Source organism: Microcebus murinus, chromosome 6, assembly GCF_040939455.1.
Source record: "Microcebus murinus isolate Inina chromosome 6, M.murinus_Inina_mat1.0, whole genome shotgun sequence".
Taxonomy (NCBI): domain Eukaryota; kingdom Metazoa; phylum Chordata; class Mammalia; order Primates; family Cheirogaleidae; genus Microcebus; species Microcebus murinus.
Genome location: NC_134109.1, coordinates 39947524 through 39971458, shown reverse-complemented (window position 1 = coordinate 39971458; position 23935 = coordinate 39947524). Strand labels below are relative to the sequence as shown.

Below are 23935 nucleotides of genomic sequence, written 5' to 3'. Positions count from 1 at the left end.
ACATATAATTGAACATATAATGTTCAAAACCATGCAAAACTAATCTATGGTGTTAGAAGTCAGGATAGTGTTACCCTGGGGGGGGTGGTTAATGACTGGAAGGGACATGGAGGATAGTTGGATATGGTTAATGCTTTGTTTCTTGGTCTGGGTGCTGGTTACACAGGTTGTTCACTGCGTTGTACACTTAAGATTTGGGCATTTTTCTGTATATACTTTATGCTTCATTAAAATATTTTGAGAACTATTAATATTCCCTTCTTTTCTCTCATAAGTATCACAGGTCTAGTCAATCAATCAAAACCATTGTGCAAAGTGAGGGGTTCTTGAACTTACTTGTTTTAATTTTGCATTTTCCAGATTCAAAATGTCTACTTTTTGGTCATGTACATAGATTTCATTTTCTAGGTTCTTTAGACTTTCAAAATGATCGTTGCTTTTTTTGGTTTCTTGTTCTCGAAATTGTTTTAATTCTCGCTTCACTCTGTCCTGCTCAAACATAAAACCCAAACATAAACATAAAACAATAAACATAAAACAATTATCTTATAGAGTTAAAAGAGTAGGGCTCCAGAGCATTAGACTGCCCAGATCACATTCAGAGCAGGATTCAAAATTAACTCCTAAAGCATCCAGCTGAGACTGTGGACATCTTTCCTTAGACAAACCTATCAACTCCAAAGCTGATTTATGAAAATTTATTCATGGACTCTGGGAAAAGGGTTCATGGACCCTAAGTTAAGAACCCAGACACTGAGACACCTTCACAAAATAGAATATACAGTTGGCCCTCTGCATCTGTGGGTTCTACATTCACGAGTTTGACAAACCGCAGATGGAAAATATTCAGAAAAAAACAATAAAAAATAACAATACAACAAAAATAACACAAATAAAAGCCAATACAGTATAACAACTACTTGCATGCATTTACATCATGATGGGTATCATAAGTAATCTAGAGATGATTTAAAGCAATGGCCCCAAACCTTTTTGGCCCAGGGACTGGTTTCATGGAAGACAATTCTTCCATGGACTTGGGGATGGGGGAATGGTTTCAGGATGATTCAAGCATGTTACATTTATTGTGTAGTCAAACCTTTCTGTCAATGATAATCTATATTTGTAGCCACTCCCCAGCGCTAGCATCACCACCTCAGCTCCACCTCGGATCATCAGGCATTAGATTTTCCCAAGGAGCTTGCAACCTAGATCCCTTGCATGCGCAGTTTACAGTAGGGTTCGTACTCCTATGGGAATCTGATGACACTGCTAATCTGAGAGGAGGTGGAGCTTATGCAGTGAAGTGAGCAATGGGGAGTGGTTGTAAATACAGGTGAAGCTTCATTTGCTTGCCCGCTGCTCACCTCCTGCTGTGCAGACCAGTTCCTAACAGGCCATCAACCAGTACTGGTCCATGGCCTGGGGGTTGGAGATCGCAGATTTAAAGAATACAGGAGGATGTGCGTAGGTTATATGCAAACTATACCACGTTATATAAAGGATTTGAGCATCTGTGTATTTTGATATTCTTGGCAGTCCTAGAACCAATCTCCCACAGATACTGGGGGACAATTGTAATTTGACATATGGACAACTGTCTGGCAAAAATGGAAAAGCAGGGAATTCGTTGAGGTTTTTAGAGGGCTTAATATTTCTTGAAGGAAGAAGAATATTATATTATTGATTTTTCAGAATTCTGTACTATTTTCTTTACTGAATTCTCTATTCAGTTCCCAGTTATTACACTATTATGCAATAAATTGTAGATTTATTCATTGTATAATCACCAGCAGTATCTCATTAAGAAAACAGAACTGTGTATATACTATACTTGTAACTTTCTCCTTCATATTTATCCATGCCCATGACATATTAGAAGTTATTTTTGCTGTCATTGCATCTCAGAGAATAATATGTTTCCATTTTTAGTCAACTCCACATACATATGTTTAGCATTATTCATTATGAATTTTAAAAAGGCAATAAACACCTCTTTACTTGCTCCTAGTTTGTCCACTTCTCTCCACACCTCTGCCTACTCATCCTTAAAAAGCATAGTCAAGTCTTCACCTTATAAATAAAAAAACTGAGGTCCCGCCGATGATTTTTCCGCCATTACACATTAGTTCAATTCTCTTTCTCTCTCTTCTTTCTTTCTCTCTTTCCATACATCTATATTACAGATATATATATATAGAGAGAGAAACTAAAATTTTAAAACATGGCATTGAAAAGGTAAGTTTAAGAAATATGCATTTCATGAAAAATTCAATGGTGCCAAGTCAGCATTGCTGTCTGTTTATACCAGTATTCTAATAAAATAATGAAGAAAGAATGTGTTGACTCTTTACCGTGTCCTTAATGCATCTGTTAAAGTCTCTCTTAAAGTGAAAAATATGTGTTTTCAGTACAGTCTCCTCCTGTTTTTGTGCTATTAAAAGAAAAGAGAAAAAAAAATAACTACCCGAAACAAGTCTTATAACAAAAAAAGTTTGTCACATGCTCCCAGAAGCTATGTCTACCCCTGTGTCTGACGCCTCAGAATCAACCATTTAAAACTGTTTTTTAGCTGTTTCTTTTGCCATTTAGTTTAACGTTCTTAAAAAAATGCACGTGTGGCTATTTCTTGATTTATCATTTTAAGATACTTTCTTACTTCTTCATAGAGTATAGGAGGACCTAGCATGCTCATTCCCATCCATGTCCCCCACCCACACACACAGTCTCTACATTTCCTCCCCGTAACCCCACATAAAGTTATGGTGTTTTGTTTAGATTTGAACTGTTTAGATCATTATGACAATGTAAGAATTATTCACTGATGAGCCAATGGTATAGTAGTATGATTATATTAATATTTCCCTTTTGTATAATTTTTTGTTTCTCCTGGAGTTAAAAATTGCCTCACTTTTTTTTTATTTGTTCAGTGTTCCATGTACATATCCTCTAACTAGCACATGGAGGGTTAGGAAGAAATCTTAGGGAAGTAGGAAGTTAGGAATAAGGTAATGTATTGTGCGTTTGGGTAAAAGACCAAGAAAACTTGCCTAAGTTGACTAAACGAAAACCTGACAAGAAGTGGGAAATGTGAGGAATGGGAACCAGACCAGTTACCCAGGTATATATTTTGTAATACTCTTCTCTTCCTAAAAATCTACCTTCCACCGGCTCACACCTGTAATCCTAGTACTCTGGGAGGTTGGGGTGGGAGGATTGCTTGAAGTCAGGAGTTTGAAACCAAACTGAGCAAGAGTAAGACCCCATCTCTACAAAAAATAGAAAAATTAGCCAGACACAGTGGCGTGCACCTGTAGTCTCAGCTACTCAGGAGGCTGAGGCAGGAAGAGTGCTTGAGCTTAGCAGTTTGAGGTTGCAATAAGCTATGGTGATGCCACTGCACTCCTGCCCAGACAAGAGTGAGAACTTCTCTGAAGAAAACAAAAACAAAAAACCTACCTTACTTAGCAATACTCACTAGCCCCTTCTGGATATTTGTTTATTTTACATCTGAGCATATTGGGTTTGCATATGAATGTCCCATTTTGACACAGACCACAATTTAAATTTCACTCTCCATATCCATCTTTGCTAGCCAGTCATTCCCACTTCCAGCCTACTGGACGTTTTTTGCTTCTATTCCAGTTCTTTCTGTAACTTTTGGTCCTGACCTTCTGAGTCCCACGCCCCTTCTTTCATACAAATTCTGGAAGTTGTTCCTGCTTAAAGACCAGCACGGACTCCATGGACAACAATCTTCTATTTCCCAAAGGCAAGACAAGACTCAGATCTCTGGGATAATTCTGGATGTCTGAACTTTGGATCTTGAGTGCAGGGTTGGATGATCACATCCATTTTTTGTGGAGAAAATAATAATTTTTACATTAAACATACATGATTATGCCATGAAATGGAGCTCAGCATGTGCATACTTTCGGGCATATTTCACATCCTATACTAACCACCAGATCTGAACCCAGCTCAGATCTCTGAGCTTAGCAGGAGGTTAGTGAAAACAATCTGAGGAGCACCTACTTGATAAATGGTTAAAGTCATAGCTGGAAATGATATAAAATTTGCAAATCCATTTGTCTTTGTTTTGTTGGTATTTAAAAAAAGAAAAAAATTGTAAATTCGTGGTAAGAAAAAAATTCTCTACATGATAGCAGATGAGTTAGTTCTATCTTTATCAAATAGAGAGAAAGAACATAATATAGTGAACTACTAATTCTTAATTTTAAACAGCCTTTAAGAGGGAAAAGGAAATATTAGCAATAGCAACAGTAAGATTGTGGTGTGGAGGAGAAATGAGTAGGTGAGTCAAAAACTAGAGAATAGAGCATCAAGGTGATGGGAAAAGTTGGATGAATTTCACCATTGGCTTGTGTTGATGACTCGCCTGTGTTAGAAGACAACAGTGAAATCCTTACCTGAACCAAGGCTGATTACTAAATGCTTCACATGTACCTGTAATAATATTACTGAGCTCTTTCAACCTTCTCCTTTTTTCTCTGTACAGCTCTTCTGCCTCGCGAAGTTTTGAAAGATGTTCATTTAGTTCGTCTTCCTTTTGTTTGTTAATTTGTATTTCCTTAATATATATGTCCTTTAAAGAAAATAAAGCTAATTGAGAAGTATGATTTTGGAGAATTCATATGACAATTTAGAGTAGAATAGAAGTTCTTTGAGGGGGAGAGTTCTGTCTGCCTTTGTCTCCTTCTAACCTGAGGTGCATGGAAAGGTATCCGGCAAATATGAATTGTTTAATAAATATTTGTTGGCTGACTTACCAACTCTCTGGCAATCTACAAAGTAAGGAGATTAGATTCAATTGGCTCTCTAAAGATCCTTTCATTTCTACATCTCTATTGCTATGTTTCTATTAATGCTACTATATACACAGCCCAAAAAAACATATTTGAGAAAATTCCCTTTGGTCATATTTTACAAAAAAAAAAAAAAAAAAAAAGGTGCGTGTGGGGGCATAAAAACAGGATACACAAGTTCTAAGAAAAGTGGATGAAATTGGGAGGGGGTACAAATAATTAGATATAATACTATAATAAATGGGTAAAAAGTGCCCTAAACAAAACATGAAGAAACCTGGTTACTTATTCAAACTCAGGTTTTGTTTAGTTTCAAATGGAATAATAGTTGGACCTCTTTTAGCAGATCAGCATAGATTTAATGTGGTGACTAAGGCAGAGACTGCCAGCTGACTTTTAATATCCATTCTCTCCTTCTTTAATATTAGAGCTCCTGAGTTTTAGCTGAGCATACGACTTCCCTTGCAGTGAGTTTATGAACAGAGGTCAGGTGTGCCCCTTTTGGGACTTGCCCCTGCAACGGGAATGGCTGTGTGCTCTCCTTTTCATCCTGCCCCTGGCTGGAAGAGAATGAGAATGGAAGCTACCACTTGACCTGCAAGATGTCAGCCTCATGCTGAGGATGGCAGAGCCACCCTACAAGCCTATCTTTGATAGAGCAGCTTGCTTGTACCTTAATTTATACATTGATATGCTGGCCTGATATGTCCCCTCCCAAATTGCTGAATCCTTATGAATCCTTAGAATCCTTATGGATAAATACAGAAGACAAAAATGTATATTAAAACCCCATAATTTAAAATATCATAATGCAGAAGCAAACTACATTTCTCTAGACTACAACATTGAGCAGATTAGGAAACTCAATCCTCTATTACCCACCCTATGTTCTCTAAAAAAGAATAGCCTGGAAACATTAGCAGGTGTGTGAGTGCATTAATTCATCCCCATTGCCTACACTGCCTTGATGACAAATCATGCTCTTGCTTTACTCTCTGAAAGAGAGTGTGGGGTACAGGTGCAGCGTAGCTCAGGCCAGTTGTTGCTTGTCTGCAAACTCAGGTTGTTGGAGCAGAGCAGCCAGTCAGGCCTGCACCTTCTTCAGATCCTTCCAGACCCTTCTTCAGCATCTCGTCTCTGATTCCTGAGCCTTACACATATTTAGGGTAGGGCTTCAGCTTCTGCTGCAGGTCTCCCACCTCCCTGAAGTTGGAGCCTGGGAAGGCAGAGAAAGACCGATTCAGTCCATGCTTGTTGCTGTTAGCTCATCCTGTGAGTTTCAGTTTGTTCTTGCTTTCATTCACTTCCTGTCCATCTTTCCTTTCTTCCTGCTATATAATAATGGTGCCCAGGCTGCCATCGGTCCATGCCTGTGTGTGAATTCGGTGTGGATGGACACAGCCCTGCAGCAGGTGACTGCCCTGCTGACTTTGGGCGCCAGCACCAGGTGTAATGCCGACAGCCTTACTCAACTGTGTAACCAGTGCACACAATTACGAAAGGTTGAATCCTACAACAAACAATCCTTTCCTGGTGGCTCTGCTTCTCTGATCGAATTCCGCCAGATACAGGGCTGTAGGGCCCAGTAGATCCATTGGTGCTCTGGGTGTCTGAGCTGGATCAGAATAATGTACAATAATAATAATAATAATAATGATGAGCTCTGATAGGAGAATTACAGTAGAGGGCCCTGGATATTGGGGCCAGGTTTGTGGAAAAATCAGCCACGGCACTGCCTGGGAGACAGTACTTCTCAACACAGGGAAGTTTATATTCTGAACCAGTGACTAATTAATAGAGCCATTTTCCATAGGGTTTATGGGTCACAGACCCAGGCGATAGTGGGACTTCTCATTATTAAACCTAATGACTTTGCCTTTCCTCCCTGTGACTTTGAGCTGTCAGTTCAGAGATCTCACTACTGGGGAGTAGAGTGGTTCCATAAACCAGAATCTGAGGTTGCTTCGTTTCCATTTGGGCTCCTCATGCCGCTGAACCAAAGGCAGAAAGGGGATTACAATGTGTCCAGGGCTACTAATGGTGAGTATCAAGGGGGAATGGGGGTTTTGCCATATTAATGATGGTGCCCAGGCTGCCATTGGTCTATGCCTTTGTGTGAATTTGGTGTGGATGGACACAGCCCCACACTGAGCACTCAGCCTGGCAAGCAGAGTGCAGGCTGGAGGGCTGTCTGTAGTGGTTTTGCCATTGATTTTCTTGAGTTTTTGCAATATGCCAATAGTCTCCTCTGTGAAGTCTTATGCTTCTATTTTATTCATCTTGCTTAATTGCATTGTAGGCTTGTGTATGTTAAATTGGATCCTTATTCCTTATCTTATTCATGACTCTCAGAGGATCCTCCCCATTGTTTTACCATTAAGCAGGATGGCAAATGGGTCAGCATTATAGTCAAAAGAAGTCTGAGAAGCTGACCCCTTCTCATCGCCTCTTCAGTTACCATTCCAGTTCAAGCCCCCTCATTCCTCACTTGGGTTATTGCTATCACTTCCTTAATCAGTCTTTTTGCAGCCACTGTTTGCTTTACTAAATTCTACTCAACCTAGCAGCTAGAGTGATCCTATTTAAAAAAAAAATCAGAATATTTCAGCCATCTACTCAGAACCCTCCAGTGGCTTCCCAGCCCAGACAGAGCAAAGGACAAAGTACTTACGAAGGCGTAGAAGGATGTGACAGACATAGAGATACTCCACATGGATCTCTCCTTCAGGGAGGACTCAAATGTTCAGATGTCATTGTCACGAGCATGTTTAGCTGACACTTCCAGTGGTTGGCTCCCTCAGGGTGGGCCTCAGCTATTCAGCCAGCATCATGCTCTTCCCAGGGCGGCCCCCACCCAGTGACTGAGCAAGGAGGTGGTGCAAGGGTGCAGCCATTTCTGCCCAAGGCAGGGCTCTTCTAACGGGCAAACCGTGCTCTGGAACTCCTGACAGAGTGTGTCCGGTTACATCATGGCCTGACAGCTTTTCCTGCCCAGTCCTTTCACAGATATTACTCACTCATACACTTTGCACTCCTAATTCCACCTCAGCATCCGCTTCCTGAAGATGACTCCCTACCACCTCTGGCCCTCCCATCTCTTATCCAGCAGTGCACCCCACTTGTCACTTCTCAGATAAGACAGTCCTCCCTCAGGACCTTCGGGCTTAGTGTGCCCTCTGCCTGGAGCCATCTCCTGCCGCACCCTCCCCCACACCCTTCAGGGCCGGACCCTTCTCTGACCCCCCTATTAACAACGCACACGACTGTATCACAGACGCTCGTCCTGTCCCACTTCCCTGCTGATTTTTCTCTATGGCGTTTACTTCCCCCACTAGAATGTTAACTCCATAAGGGCAGACATTTTTGTCCGTTCAGCATCTAGAAGAATGCCAGGCACCTAGATATGCTACAATCAACGGAGAAATGCTTCCCGCCCCCCACCTTTCTCCCCTCTGTTTCTCCTAATAGCGACGGGCTTTGTGTAATTTCTCTCCTTTGTTTGTTCTCTGAGTTGTGTCAGTTTCCGTTTCCCCTCTTCTTGTTTTCTGGCCGTCACCTTCTGATATCTCTTCCCTGAGTTCCTATATTTCCACGTGGATGATCTTCCTTTGCACCTCTATTAAATTATTTTTTTTTTAAATTCCACAAAAGAATGTTTAATCACTGTTTTTATCCGTTCCACACCACCATTTTTCTCAGTGTTCTTCATTTGTTGGAAAGTTTTGTTCATCTTTTCACTTGTTTCTCTTTTGGTATTTTTGTATGAAAGATGTATCTGCTTCCATTTTGTTATTCATGTCAGAAAGAATTGGCTGTTTGGGGGTTTCCTCAGGATATGGCAGGATGGGGTGGGGTGAGGGAGTGGGCCTGGATCAGGCTAAGACTCTAAACTTTGAAATTTAAAGGTTCCCCACTTTCTTGCTACCGTAAGAGACTGTTTCCTTCAAATAAAGCCCCTCTTTGGTATAGCCAAGATCTTTTCTTCCTCTTCAAACCTCATGAATTTCAGAAAGGCATCTGCCACTGTACTACCACCCCTCTTCTCCTCAGCCTCTCTTACCAATGGCTGCCTCTGAGAGACATGCCCTTACCTTTCAAGGAAATATTATCACCTTGAGGTGTGTTTTTTGTTGTGTTTCTGCAGACCTGCCACCTCTGGGTACTTTCAGTGCCTTTTCTCTCCACCTCTCCCCCAGCATCCATGTGCTCTCCCATCCCAGGATGGTTTCTGGCAGTTCCCAAGTCAGTATGATACCCACTTTTTTTTTTTTTTTTTTGAGACAGAGTCTCACTTTGTTGCCCAGGCTAGAGTGAGTGCTGAAGCTTCATCCTAGCTCACAGCAACCTCAAACTCCTGGGCTCAAGCAACCCTGCTGCCTCAGCCTCCCAAGTAGCTGGGACCACAGGCATGTGCCACCATGCCCAGCTAATTTTTTCTATATATATTAGTTGGCCAATTAATCTCTTTCTATTTATAGTAGAGACGAGGTCTCGCTCTTGCTCAGGCTGGTTTCGAACTCCTGACCTTGAGCAATCCACCTGCCTCGGCCTCCCAGAGAGCTAGGATTACAGGAGTGAGCCACTGCGCCCGGCCTGATACCCACTTTTTAAGGAGGATTTCTGAGACTGACTTTCTTAATCTCCTTTGCTCCTTGCTACTCTCCCTGGCTAGTCCTGTGCCAGCTCCTAAGGCTTCCTGTGAAGCTCCACCTGTCTCCAAGCCTGTTGCTAGCAGTTCTACACAATTTATATATCTCACACACTTCATAAAAAATATATATATTTAAACTGAAAACACATTTCTCATTGATTTATTTCTTCTTCAGGAAAAGTAAAGAAAGATTCAGAATGAAATTGTAGCCCTGTTCATACTGGAAGATTTGTTTTACATTTAACTAATTAGAATAGCATGAAATATTATTCCCCCTCTCCCCATATGGTCACTCAAAATAAAACTTACCTCATATTTGCTTAAATCTTGTATTAGCTTTTTTTCTTTGGTAACAAATTGCTGCTCATCTTCCTTTAATTCTGTTGAAATTTTTTCAATATCTACCACAAATTCACTGATCTCCGCTTTTCTCACATTTGTCTAATTAGAGAAAAATGAGGATTTGTCATTTTTTCTTACAGTGATCAATCTTACATTTTCAAACAGCCAGGTAGATTAATATCTCTTTGCATGAGACTTGCTTCTGATTTCAGGCTATATGATTTCTCAGTAACCACTGAGAGGGATTATTTTCCCCTCCAGAAATTAAGATTGTCATGAAACAATATTTATAAATGATATGAGGAATAGAAGGGGTGTGACATGGTGGTTGGGCAGAGGGTAAATACAGGAGCTAAATAAATGATGCTTGGGCTCATATTTTTCAAGCTAGTTCCCCTTCCCCTAAACACTAACCTCCAGTAAGTTTCTGGTTACTTGCTTCAAAGGCATATTCTGGAGAGAACTGCTACTTTATTTGATAAATCTCCCTTGTTAATATACAGCAAATGAATACATTTCTTAAGAAAATTAAATAATTTACTCTAAATATAAAGTCAGCAGGAAGTAAAGTACCTTCTAATAAGATAAGATTTAATTAAATAATGAAGGAGAATTACTGATATGCAATGTAGGAAACTAATTCTAAGTTCCTTGGGTTTTTTTTTACCTCTTCAAGTAATTCAATTCGTCTAACTTCTGCTTTCTCAATTCCTGTTATAATATCTTCTATTTCAGAGTGTGTTGTGCTTGTCCAACGTGCATGAATTTTTCTCAAACAAGCTAGTCTCCACTGATAGAAAACACTAGAGATTAGAACAAAAGTATTACCATTAAATTCACATAGCAGTTTACCAAAAAGATAAAGAAATTCAAAGCAAAGTAAGTCTTACTGTGATTACACAAAATTGTTTGTGTTATTAGTGATGCAGACTATGCACGTTAACTGGAAAAAAAAAAAAAAAAGACAAAACAGTAACTGTCTCCATGCCATCTCTGCAAGTTGCTTCAGAGTAAGAGGTTATGCCTGTATATCCAATAAATAGCACAGGGAACAAGCCACATTTGGCATCTTGCCAAAGGGTAAAGGGTAGAAATGGTGAAGGCTCAGGGACAGATGAAAAAAGAAGAGGCCCGTGCAAAAATAGTAATGAAATTACCTAAATTACCTAATATGCTAATAAGAGATTTCAAGCCTCTGGGTTCACAAATTTTCCTTATCACAACATAAAAAAGTGACATGTTTGGAGAATGGTAAAAATGTGCAATTGGAGTTTTATAAATAATAACATTAATGAAAATAATAACAACAACAATAAAATACAGCTTAGTATTAGCAAGTGCTTTTTAGGTACACTGATCTAAATACAGCATTTTACATGGCTCATTTCATTTATATTCAAAACTACTTTATAATGTAGGTACTACTATCATCCCCCACTTTATAGGGATGGGAGCAAAGAGAAATTATTAATAACTTAGGTTTGGTCACAGAGCTAGTAAGGGCAGAACAACCAAAGTAGCCCATCTGCAAAGGCTGCAGCCTTCACCACTCTCCTCTCTCACCACCCATGTCAGTCACCTGTCCTGCTGGTTCACACAGAAGCCTGGACGAGCAAAAGGCATTGCACAAATCTTGGCAATTTTCCTCTTTGGTGACTTCACTCAATTGAAATGAAAAACTTTGATTCTGTTCAATGTCAAAAAATCAAACTAACAAACACATCTAGGTCTGAGGGAACTCACACAGAATTTAATTTAGGAAAATCATTCCCTGGGATTCCAGTAACCAACAAGAACTCTGTATAGTTCATTAAGATAACATATATGACTGATAACAAATAAACTTTTTTTTTTTTTACCATCTCTGAATTTCCCTTTCCAGGTTTTTACCCAGGAATTTTATTTGTTTCCGAAGTATGTCCTTTGTTGCTCTAAAAACAAGAAAAAGATATTGAATTTTGTATTTGTGGGAGGATACACAAGAGACTCTTTATGTATAATTCTTATGCTCAATAAGGTTATGGTCTCATTAGAAGGCAAAGCAAACCTGTGAAATAACTGAAGATTTTAGTGGTGGACTGATAGACAATTGCAATTGTGTGGCAGTGCAAACTGATTTTGCAAGCATTGAGGTGGATATCCAAGGAAAGAGAAGAGATTGTGGGGAGGAAGGGTTACTGTAAGTTAGTGTTAAACAGAGGGAAGAAAGTGGATTGTCTGAAGAGAGGTGCAATCTTACCAAGAAAAGGATGAAATAATCTGCAAAGACAGAGAAAAGGTGCAGTGAGTCAGGATTCTGTTATGACATGAGGTAGTTTTGCTGTCTACAGAGGACATGAAGGGAAGAATAACACTATGACACAAGAGGAATTAAGGTCAACAAATTGTTGAGGAACTCTGAATTCTAGATTGAGTTCTCATTTAATACAATATATGATTCACAAACCAATACAGATTCTTGAACTAGGGAAAAGTAGTAATTGCGGATGGAAGATTTTCTTGTGGTAGGATGGAGAGAAATATGAAGGTTCTTATACAAGTCACAAATATCTTTATTTTTATTCTCCTTTTTTTCTCTGTTAAGTGTTCATGCACAGAAATGAACTGAAAACCGCACAAGTAAAATGCTGGTTTATATGTTTTGAAAGATAAAAATATTCTTAAATCAAATGTATAATATGAAATGCTATTAAATAAATTTAAAGGGTAGAAATATTTATAAGTGAAACCTGGAGTATGAAACACTGTTAAACTAGAAACACAACTGTGCTCATGTTTTTTTCTCTATTTGAAATTATAGTATGGGCTTTCAATTTCCTACTAAAATAAATCTCGTATCCTCCCCTGGACCTCTTCACAATTCTTCACAATTTGCTACAACCTTATTGATTTTGTTTATTTACATATTTAATATAATCTACAAAGAACTTCAACCAGTTTAAAATAAAGCAATAAGAACACAAAAAGTCCTAAATGGAGAACAATACTAGGCCACAAATTTTGCTTTGAGCTTCCTGGTGACCAGAGCAATGATGATACAATAACTGATAAAATTTTCATTATTTTCATGAGGAAAATAAAACCTGATTCAATCCAATTCCATTTTCATACTCTTTTGTAAAGAGTAGTTCATAATTTTATGTCTGAAGATGACATAATGAAAAATAGATATCTAGATATATAATTTAATGACATGGGGACAACCAACCATGGGACCTACATTTTCTGTCACATTCCAGATTCCTATTGGCATGTGCTCAAATTTTCCTCACTCCTTATTGTAGTTCTATAAGCTGGTGCTTCACTGTCTTTATATTCAAATCAGTCTATGACTGATTTGTGTGTGGTGATATTATTCCTTCATTTGATGAGCGAACAGGAAAATCTGACTTGCTTTAAAGTCTAGTTCAAGTTTTAAATCTTTATACAACAAAGAAGGACTCCTTAATTTCACTTTCTTTTATTCCTCTCTGGCTGTATTCACATTCTATTTTTCACAGTCATGCCTGGTTCATTAATTGTTTCATCTGCCCAGCTAGACTATAAATTGTTTTACGCTCAGTGTTAGCAGGACTGTACAATGGCAGAATATTCACGTAGGACATTTTGATAATAATTATAAAAATGAAAAATATGCAGCTTGCTTTGATCTCATAATTCAACTTTTAGGACTTTATTACAAATAGTCACATAGGTAGACAGAGTCCTGTTAAAGGATGTTAACTTTAAAAATTGTTGGTAATATAGGAAACAAAAAAAAAAATCCAAATGTCCATCAATAGAGTGCTGGTTAAATAAAATATAGTATAATCTGTAAAAGGAACACTATGCAGTTGGAGAAAAGAATGAGGAAAGATGTTCTGTATATATAATTTTCCCCCTTTATTTTGAAATAGTTTCAAACTCAACAGATAAATGTAAAAAAACAATACATAGAATTCCCATATACCTTTCATCAACTTCTCCAAATGTTACAATTTTATATTATTTGTTTTATCCTTCTGCTGGGTATAATTTTAAGTGGAAAAAATCCAGTTATAGAAGAGTATAACTTTTTGATATACCCATACATATAATTATATATTAATATATTTGAAAGTGTGTATAGCAGGCTGTTAAAGCCATTATCTCTGGGGAGAGATGGAAAGATTAGGGTAACTTTTACTGTCTAAGTTATATATTTCTATACTTGAATTTTAAAATCAGGCACAGGCATTACTTTTTTAATAAGAAAAAGAAGGTAAAATTTAAAGTGATTTAGAATGACAGAAATGAACATCATAGAGGGTAGGTGTGGTGACACTGTTCAGTCACATTCTTGTCACTGGACCCCCAACTGGTTCATTCCTCTGGTCCAATAACTTCAGTAGAATTCAGAACCTGTCTATACCATCAATGAAAAATTCAATGAAAATGAATTTTCTAGACTGTGAAACAGAAAGAGCTAACTACAAACTTCCTTTCTGTAGCATATTAGAAATTGACATAGATTTATTATCATTTATTAAAAATTAAATGCAGAGAAAAGATTAAAAGTTTCAAAGGCAATAAATATACCGATAAAGATCATGGAGTGTGCCATATCCATCTTCCATGTTTTTGATGTCTACTTTTCTTTGTGATAGGAAGTTTTCTTTACCAGAAATAAATTGCTGTTGTTCTTGACTTCTACCATGAAAAAGCAGAATTATTGTTTGTTGAAGATGGACACAATCATTTTTAATTCATCAGCATAAGAAAATGTACAAACACAAATAAGAACTTATTTTATTTTATAAGGGCCAGGGTCTCACTCTGTTGTCCAGGTTGGAGTACAGTGGCATGATAATAGTTCACTGTAGCCTCAAACTCCTGGGCTCAAGTCATCCTTCCGCCTCAGCCTCCCGAGTATCTGGGACTACAGGCACCCCACCACACCAGGCTCAGTTTTTAATTATTTTTTGTAGCAAACTGGGTCTCACTGTGTTGCCCAAGCTGGTCTCAAACTCCTGGCCTCAAGTGATCCTCCTGCCTTGGCCTCCCAAAGTGCTGGGATTATAGACATGAGCTACTGCAAAAGTAGCTTGGAGAGTTCAGATCACTAACTATTTACCAAATAAATTAGTAAAAATAAAGTCTTTTTGCTAGTGGCAGCTAAATCTAAATTTATGTGTAAGATTTTCAGAAAATGGCTGAAAATTCCTAAGCCACTGAAAGAACATTCACTGCCATAGGAACCACAAAACAAGAACAGTTCTATAGCAGTACTGCATCTCTCTGAGTGGGTGTGTCTCTCGATGCATTTATCAATTCTGTCATGTTCTGTGAAAGGTGGAGGCGGTCAGATCAACTTTGCTTACCGTCTATACTTCTTACAAGCAGTGTGATCTTGGGTAAGAAACTTCACCTGTGGATAAGCCTCACTTTCACCACCCATAAAATGGACATTACCATACCCCTGCTCACCAAATGGAAGGATTAAACAAGATGTAAAGTGCTTGACCCAGTGCGTGGACTGAAGAGGCATTTTTTTTTAAAGTAGTTATTTTTTGTCTCAATTTGCAGGAGAGAATAAGGAGCCTTAAAGACATTTATAGTTTTGTTCAGATACCCAGACATTGATAGGAACCTGTCTGTAAGAGAAAGTATTTTACCTAAGTGACATTTCTTTAAAATGGCTATGGACTGAACTGTGACTCCCCGTCTCCTCCAGAATTTGTATGTTGAAACCCTAAGCCTCAACAAGATGAAGAAATGAAGAGCTTAGGGTAACTTTTACTCTCTAAGTTATACATTTCTATATTTGAATTTTTAAGTCAGGTACAAGCATTGTTTTTTTTTTTTTTAATCGCAAAAAATTAAAATAAAAATTAAAGTGATTCAGAATGGCAGATATGAAGATCATGGGGGGGTGAGTGTTGTGATAATGTTCAAGCACATTATAAAATTGGAGCCTTTGGGAGGTTTGGATGAAGTCATGAGGGTGAGCCCCTCGTGATGGGATTAGTGCCCTTAGGAGAAAAGACACCAGCGAGCCTGCCTGCTCTCTCTCCAGGATGTGAGGACAAGAGAGAAAGTGGCCATCTGCAAGCCAGGAAGAGGGCCTGACCATGCTGGCACCGTGATCTCGGACTTCCACCCTCCAGAACTGTGAGGAAATACATTTCTGTGGGGTAAGCCAGCCACTCTATGGTATTTGGCTATGGCAGCCTGAGCTGACTAAGACAAAACCAACAAGGATAATGAACTTTTTAGTGTTATGGTTATTTCTCATCAGCACATTTTATGATTCAAACTGATAACTTAGTATTGATCTGAGGAAGTTTTTGCTTGAAGAATATGAACAGTATCATTCTCAGTAGTATGTTCAATTGTGTGAGAGAAAATGATTGCTGTAGGTCTCTGCAGCTTACATGTTATAACAATGAACACAAACTCAGGTTCCTATAAGTTGGCCTGTCCACTGTAATAATGCTTCCATGTGATTTAATTTTGAGTATAGAAATGGGTTATTATTTACATAATTTCATGCGTGCAATATTATTCTACAATATTTATTAAGAAAACATTGGTGAATGCCCACTACCTGCCAAGCAATGCATGAGGTCCTGAGGACATAGTGCTTAGTGTGACAGAGTGACCACCCTGATCCCTTTGCAGTCCATTGGGGCAAAAGGATTTGTGCACAGTTGATTAAAAACCAGTGAGTGATGAACAGGAATGAAGTCAGAAAGGTGGTTGTTTCAGCAGGATCATTCTGGTGGAAGGGAGGTAGACAAGTTGGAGTGATAAAGAGAAGATGAGAAGAACTTTGAGAGGCAAGCCAAACCAAAGAGGCTGAAAGTGGCGAAAAGAATGGAGTTGGAGAGGAGGATGGGACATAGTTGAGAAATATTTGGGAGGTGGAATTAGCAAGCGTTGGTGACTGGATGGAGTCCAACAGATAGTAAAAAGATAGGAGATTTCCTTGAATAACTTTCCAGTCTCTGGGTTAGGGAATAGTGTCAATAACCAGACCCTTCTCTGAGAAAGGGAATACAGGCATGGAGTCAGTTTCTCATGAAGGCAACTCTTATAGTTTCTCTGGATAGTCTCATAGGGGAAAAGCATAATTATTTTTTCAAGAATCTAATTTAGAAGTAAAAATACTGCATTTAGTTTTTATGGATTTGATCTGATCCTGGTAAGGAAAGCATTACTTAGTATTGCAGAGGCAGATGAGGGGTGTGTTTATTTATTATTGAGTAAAGAATATTTCATTGTTTTTAGTAGATTTTAAAACTAAAATAAGGTTAAGTGGAGAGTCACTACTTTGATAGCAAGAAAAGCACACCATAACTATGGCATGTTGGTTCACATATGGGTTATGGGTAGAAACATACTCATTTTGGGCCTTCCGTTTCTGAATATAGACTTTATCCTCCTCAATTAAGACAATCTTATATTGCCTGATAAGAGTATGCATTTTCTGTTGTAGTTCTTTGTTTTCTACTCGAGTTTTGTGTATTTTTTCAGCCATCTAGAGAAAAACAAAAGAATTTAATGAGAGGACTTGCTTCACGGTTCCTTTGAGGGCAGTCAGTCAGCATCAGATGGGCAACTCTCTGCAGCGGTCCCCAACCTTTTTGGCACACTGACTGGTTTCATGGAAGATAATTTTCCCACATATGGGGCAGGGGTGGGGAGGTGGGTGGCAAGCTCAGGCGGTGATGCCAGTTAAGAGGAGCTCATCTAGGTATGGAGGCCAGATAAATCTCTCAACACTGTAGTCGAAGACACAAGGAGCTTCACCCTATGGATAAGGGTAAATTGAAAGCTAATAAGTGATGGTCCAGCCTAACTTTGATCACCAGAGAACCTTAAGGTGGATTAAGGTGGTTTGGGACTGGGAACATGCCACACATCTGACAGAAGTGAATACAAATCTGCTCCTGGGGAAGTTACCATCATCTCAAGTTGTTTTTGCAAACATTCTTTCAAGTACAATGTCCAGCTTACAGTTTTCTATCAGGAATAGAAGGATATAAGACAGCATGAACAAAAACTGGCAGAAACATCAGACTAAAGAAATGGACTACAGAGTCACAAACACATTAGATATTGAAATTTTCAGACAGTGAACTATAAAACTTCTGTGATTATTATGATCAAAGAAATATTACACATACTTGAAAATTATGACAGGGAATTAGAAACAGTAATGAATGACATAGCTGATTTGAAAAGGTACCAAATTGAAAGGTATCAATTAAAAAATATAATAACCAAAAATTGAGAGCTCAAATAAGATCATTCTGTCTAGAGTTAAGCATGGGAAGATAAAAAGTAGAAAATACATATATGTACAATATATTTATATAATATGATTATATTGTAATATATATTATATATAGTAGTATAAATAACTACATACATATAATTGAAGTCTCAGAAAGACAGGAGAGAGAATAGGACTATGAACAGATAATGGCTGAAATATTTAGATAACTTATGAAATATAGCAATTTGCAGATTTAAAAAAGCCAAATAAATCCCAAGGAGGATAAATAAAAAGAAAAATTTGGATACATCATAGTGAACCTGAACAACTAAGGCAAAGAGAACAAAGAAGACCTAAAATAAGTAAGACATATGCCATCTTTAGGGACTAGAAGCCTCAATACTATATAAATGTGAAATCCTCTTCAAATGGATTTATAAATTTAATATAATACCAGTCAAAATCCAAACAGGTTTGTTGACAGAACTTGATAAACTGATAATAATTCAAAGGGCCAATAACAGCTGAAGCAGTCTTGAAGAACAAACTTGAAGGATTTATACCATTGGCTATAAAGATTTATTTTAAAGTCACTAATTATGACAATATTGTTTTAGTGCAAGGAGAGATAAATAGTACAAATGAACAGAACAGAGAGTCCACAATCCACACATATATTTAGGACATATTTATGATCCATACAATGTACGACAATAGTGTGACTGTAATATAGAAAAGGATTGTCTTTTCACTAAATGGTGCAGGCTAGTTGGACAACCTTATGGCAAAATATGAATCTTGACCACTATCTCACAACACACACACACACACACACACACACACACACACAAATTTGATATGGCTCATAGCCCTAAATGTGAAAGGTCAAACAATAAAGCTTCTAGAAAATAAAGGAAGCGAATATCCTTATGACATAGAACACAAAAAGCATTAACCAGAAAGGAAAAGAAAGATTCATAAACCATAAACCAGACTTCGTTAAAATTAAAAAATTGCATTCATCAAATAGATAGGTTTGTACATAAAGACCATACATTTATAGTTTATGCATTGTTATATATATATATATATATATATATATAGTATTTCATAATAAAAGAGTTAGATCCAGCAATCCCACTAATGGGTATATATTCAAAGGAAATGAAGTCAGTCTGGCAAAGAGATATCTGCACTGCCATGTTCATTGTCACACTGTTCACAATAGCTAAAATATGGAATCAACCTAAGTGTCCATCAACAAATGAATGGATAAAGAAAATGTGGCATACATATACAGTGGAATATTATTCAGCTTTAAAAAAGAAATCTTAGGAAACCATCAGTAGAGCAAATAGACAACCCACAGAGTGGGAGAAAATATTTTCTCTCTATACCTCTGATAAAGGTCTAATAACAAGAATCTATCTAGAACTTAAAAGAATAAACAAGAAAAAAGCAAACAATCCCATCAAGAAATGGGCAACAGAATGAAAAGAAACTTCTCCAAAGAAGACAGAATAATGGCATGCAAACATATAAAAAATGCTCAACATCTCTAATCATCAGAGAAATGTAAATCAAAACCACAATGAGATACCACCTAACCCCAGTAAGAATGGCCTATATCAAGAAATCCCAAAACAACAAATGCTGGTGAGGATGCTGAGAGACAGGAACATCCTACACTGCTGGTGGGACTGCAAATTAGTGCAACCTTTGTGGAAAAGAATTTGGAGATACCTCAAACAGCTAGAAATAGAAATACCATTTGACCCAGCAATAGCATTGTTGGGCATCTACCCAAAAGAGCATAAGACATTCTATTATAAAGACATCTGCACCCGAATGTTTATAGCAGCACAATTCACTATTGCATGGTCATGGAAGCAACCCAAGAGCCCATCAATTCATGAGTGGATAATTAAAATGTGGTACAGGCTCACAATGGAATATTACTTCATCCTAAGAAATGACGGTGAGCTAGCACCGTTTATGCTATCCTGGATTAAGCTTAAGCCCGTTATCCAAAGTGAGGTGACACAAGACATGGAAAATAGGCCCTACATCTACTCCGCCATCAAATTGGTACTGACTGATTAAAACTATGGTTTTCAAATGGTGGCAATGCTCACCAGGGATTCGGGAGTCGGGGGGACCCAATCTTAGGGAGGTGGCAAGTATTTAGGAAGGGAAGGGCATAACTCTAACCCTTCTTAGGAAGAGGCAAAGATATACAATGTAACCAAAATGTCAAAAAAAAATCAAAACAAAACTTTTTATCGGGTGGTGGGCAGGTGGTAGGGGGGAGGAGGAAAGGGGTGTATGCCTCCATAACGTGCATGATGCACACACCACCGGGGGATTGGACAGATGGGGGGGAGTGAGGGGGGAAGGGGCAATATTTGTAACCCTAACAATATTTGTACCTCCATAATATGATAAAATAAATAAAATAAATAAATAAAAATAAAATAAAAACGAAATCTTGTTATTTGTGACAACATGGATGAATCTGGAGGACATTATGTTAAGAGAAATAATTCAGGCACAGAAAGACAAATATTGCATGATCTCACTTATATGTGGAATCTAAAAAAGTTGAACTCAGAGAAGTAGAGGGTAAAATGGTTACCGGGGCTGGCAGTGGTGGGGAGATGGAAGATTGAAGAGATGTTGGAAGAAAAAAGTTAAAGTATAGTTAGAATAGAGTTTAATATCGTCTTTGAACTTTCCTCCAATAACTCATGAGAATTATGATTGGATGTCACTAAGAGACAATAGTTTCTACCCTAGTGAAAATAATAAATGGGTCAGAGCCCCTGCTTCCTTTGAAGTGATCACTCACTTGTACCCATGAAATTTGGATGAGGGCTGTGGATTACAGGGAAATCCCTCTATACATGCCCCTTTGACCAAGTGAGCCATGAAAGTTTAGGGGGCCTAGACTGTTCAGAAAAATCATATAGCCTAGAAAATGTGGAGCTATTATCTGAAGGTTGTCTAACAGCTCCTACAATAGGGAATAAATAGAAAGAAAAACCATTTTTGCTTAAAAAATGAAAGGCATATTTAAAACCAACCAACCAACCAACCAGCCAGCTTTGTCTGGTTTTTGTCTTTTGGTATTATTGCAACTGAAAGAATCAGAGTAGGCCTGACCCAGAGGGGAAGATATCCCTAATGCTGATAGCTCACAGAACCAAAAATGGAAAAGAATTTATTCGGTACAAATCATTCTTCTGGAAGGGCACTGCCTTTTATGTCCTTGCTGTGCCTCAGGTAATGGGTGCAGTCTCAGATGGAAGAGGGAACAGTTATGTGTTATGCTTTGTAACAGAGGGAGAAGAATTTGGACATGGAGTGGTCATGTATCCTAGAGCAAGAGGATGGATGAAGAACTACAAGAGAAAGAGAAGGTGGTGAACAAGATGGCTTTGTGTTCTGCAATGGTATCTTCTTCATGACCATTAAATTTTCAACAAAGTTTGCAACATATCATGAAATGCTTAGTGTTACTAAATATGTTTTAGAAATTAGTGAAAGGGATGAATTCCACATCCTGGTTGACTTGGCACAAAACAGAGATAGAAAGTGTAGACAGAGGATACCTGACACTACTAGTCCTCAACTATTGAAATTAAGTATGTGTATATGGGGGTGAGAGAGAGAAACCAAGGACATTTCTCTCTCAATACAAGGGGCAAGAAAAATGTCAGTTATGTCTGGAATGCATGTGTATTTGTATATATGCATAAATAAGTGGGGTCATATTACATATACTATTTTATAATATAGTATTTGTCACTCAATAACATTGTAAACAATACTACTACCTATTTAACCAAGGCCCTTTTGTTGGATTTCAGTTGTATAGTATTTCTTGTCTCCCATCCTCCTTCAATTTTTTACTATCTTAATGAATGCTTCACTCTTATGGCTAAATCTTATGACATGATATTTCTTTTATCCTAAGTTTAAAAAAGTGTCTAGAGAATCTTCCTGGGAGCTAAATCAGACTTAAATGTTTCTAAATAATTATTTTGAATATTATAACATAATATTTAGAGTGGTATTAAGTGCAGAATAGGTACCTATACTTCATAGGTACCACAGAACAGCAGGAAGGTCATAATTTCTCTAATATTTCACATGAAAAATGTCCAGTAATCATGGATATTTATAATATACTCATACCCACATGAAAAGTTATACAAAAAACAATTCATCTTCACATGAACAAACTTTGCCCTTTCATATATTTAAAGTATTTTGGAAGGAGGTAAAATCTTTAAGTTAATTATTGCAAATGATCATGATTATTCTTAGTCAATTAAAAATCTACTTTTGAAAAATTCTACATTTCTCACACATTTTAAATATTAACTACAAATAAAATCTAATTATTATGAATATCTACAAGTCATGATTTCTGTCTTCTTACCTGCTTTATCTTGTGCAGGAATTCATTTTTTTCTTTATTAGATATATCTTCTAGTTTTTCCTTATTGGTTACAAAAAATAACCTGTGAACAAAGGAAACCAAATAGATTCATATTAGATCATATTTTCCAGCAAAGTAATATTTACTTATGACATCAAAAACTCCATCTCCACACTAAATATATTTACTTATATATATTTATTAAAGAAACAATTTTACTCTTTTGAATTGATGAATTAATACTTTATTTATTTATTTATTTTTCCACTTAAGAAGGGTTATGCAACGCCTAAAACAGCCTAACAGATTTGTTTTAGGTACTAGGGATACAGTGCAGGCAAAGTCCCGACCCTCATGGAAATTGCGTTCTAGTGAAGTAGTCAGAATATAAGCAAGGTATCAAAAAATAAGTAATATATTTCTGATAGTGTTAAGTGCTCCAAAGAACACAAAGGAGGGTAAAGTATAGAGAGATCCTTAAAGCAAGAATGATGTTTTAGACATGTGGTCAGGGAAGACCTCTTTGGGATGACCTGTGAAAGACCTGACTGATGAGAAGGAGCCAGCCACATGAACATCTGAAGGAAGAACTTTTCATGCAGAAGAAACAGCAGGTGATAAGACTCAGAGGCAGGAAAAAGCTTGGTATACTTGAGGAAGAAGGATGATGAGGCTGGAGGGATAGACTGGGACTAGACTGCATCCTATAGGTTCTTGAGGGCAAGATAGGAGTTCAGATTTTATTCTTAAGGCAACTAAGGAAGGATTTTGAAGTAGAGGAGCAACAGGAACTGATTGACATCTTATAAAGATGACTCTGGTTATTATGTGGAGAAATATAGCAGTGGAGGGAGACAGACCATGTAGAAGGCTACAGTGGAGGTCCGGAAGAGATAATGGCAGCTCATTTTGCAGTGGTGGAGGTGGTAAGAAATAAATATATTCAGGATACAATTTTAAAATGAGGGTGACAGGATATGCCTTTGGATTAGCTTGGAATTAGAGTTAGCTTTGGGTAGTGAGGAAAACAGGAATAGGGGATGACTGCTATGCTTTGGCTTGAGTAACTAGGTAAATGGTGGTACCTCATGAACTGATATGGAAGAATGTGGGAAGAGCTGTTTCACGGAGGTGGGAAATGAAGAGTTATGTTTAGGACATGTTGTGTTTGAGATATCTAATAGATACCCTCCAAGTGGAGAGGTCAAGTGACCTCTAGAGTATGTGCATTTAGAGCTCTGGGAAAGGTCAGGGCTGGACATATAAATTTGGGAGTCATTGAAGTACGAAAAGTATTTAAAGCTATGAGACTGAAAAAAATCACGTAGGGATGGTGTGAGCAGAGAATAGTGAAGGGCTGAGAACTCCAAAATTTACAGTTAGAAAAATGAATTGAAACAAGTAAAGGATCCTGAAAAGGAGCAACCAGTGTG

At 37.7% G+C, this 23935-nt stretch overlaps 1 protein-coding gene across 1 annotated transcript in view; it reads right to left on the bottom strand.

The window, feature by feature from the left end:
- Positions 1-23935, bottom strand: part of CCDC175 (coiled-coil domain containing 175) — a 57948-nt gene that overhangs the window by 13651 nt on the left and 20362 nt on the right. Inside the window, exons 8-16 of the mRNA XM_076003997.1 lie at positions 22503-22584; positions 17181-17317; positions 14377-14487; positions 11679-11750; positions 10487-10622; positions 9787-9918; positions 4468-4606; positions 2355-2434; positions 337-489 (exon numbers count right to left, since the gene is read on the bottom strand). Coding sequence (XP_075860112.1) covers positions 337-489; positions 2355-2434; positions 4468-4606; positions 9787-9918; positions 10487-10622; positions 11679-11750; positions 14377-14487; positions 17181-17317; positions 22503-22584 — 1042 coding nt within the window. The remainder of the gene's footprint in view (positions 1-336; positions 490-2354; positions 2435-4467; positions 4607-9786; positions 9919-10486; positions 10623-11678; positions 11751-14376; positions 14488-17180; positions 17318-22502; positions 22585-23935) is intronic.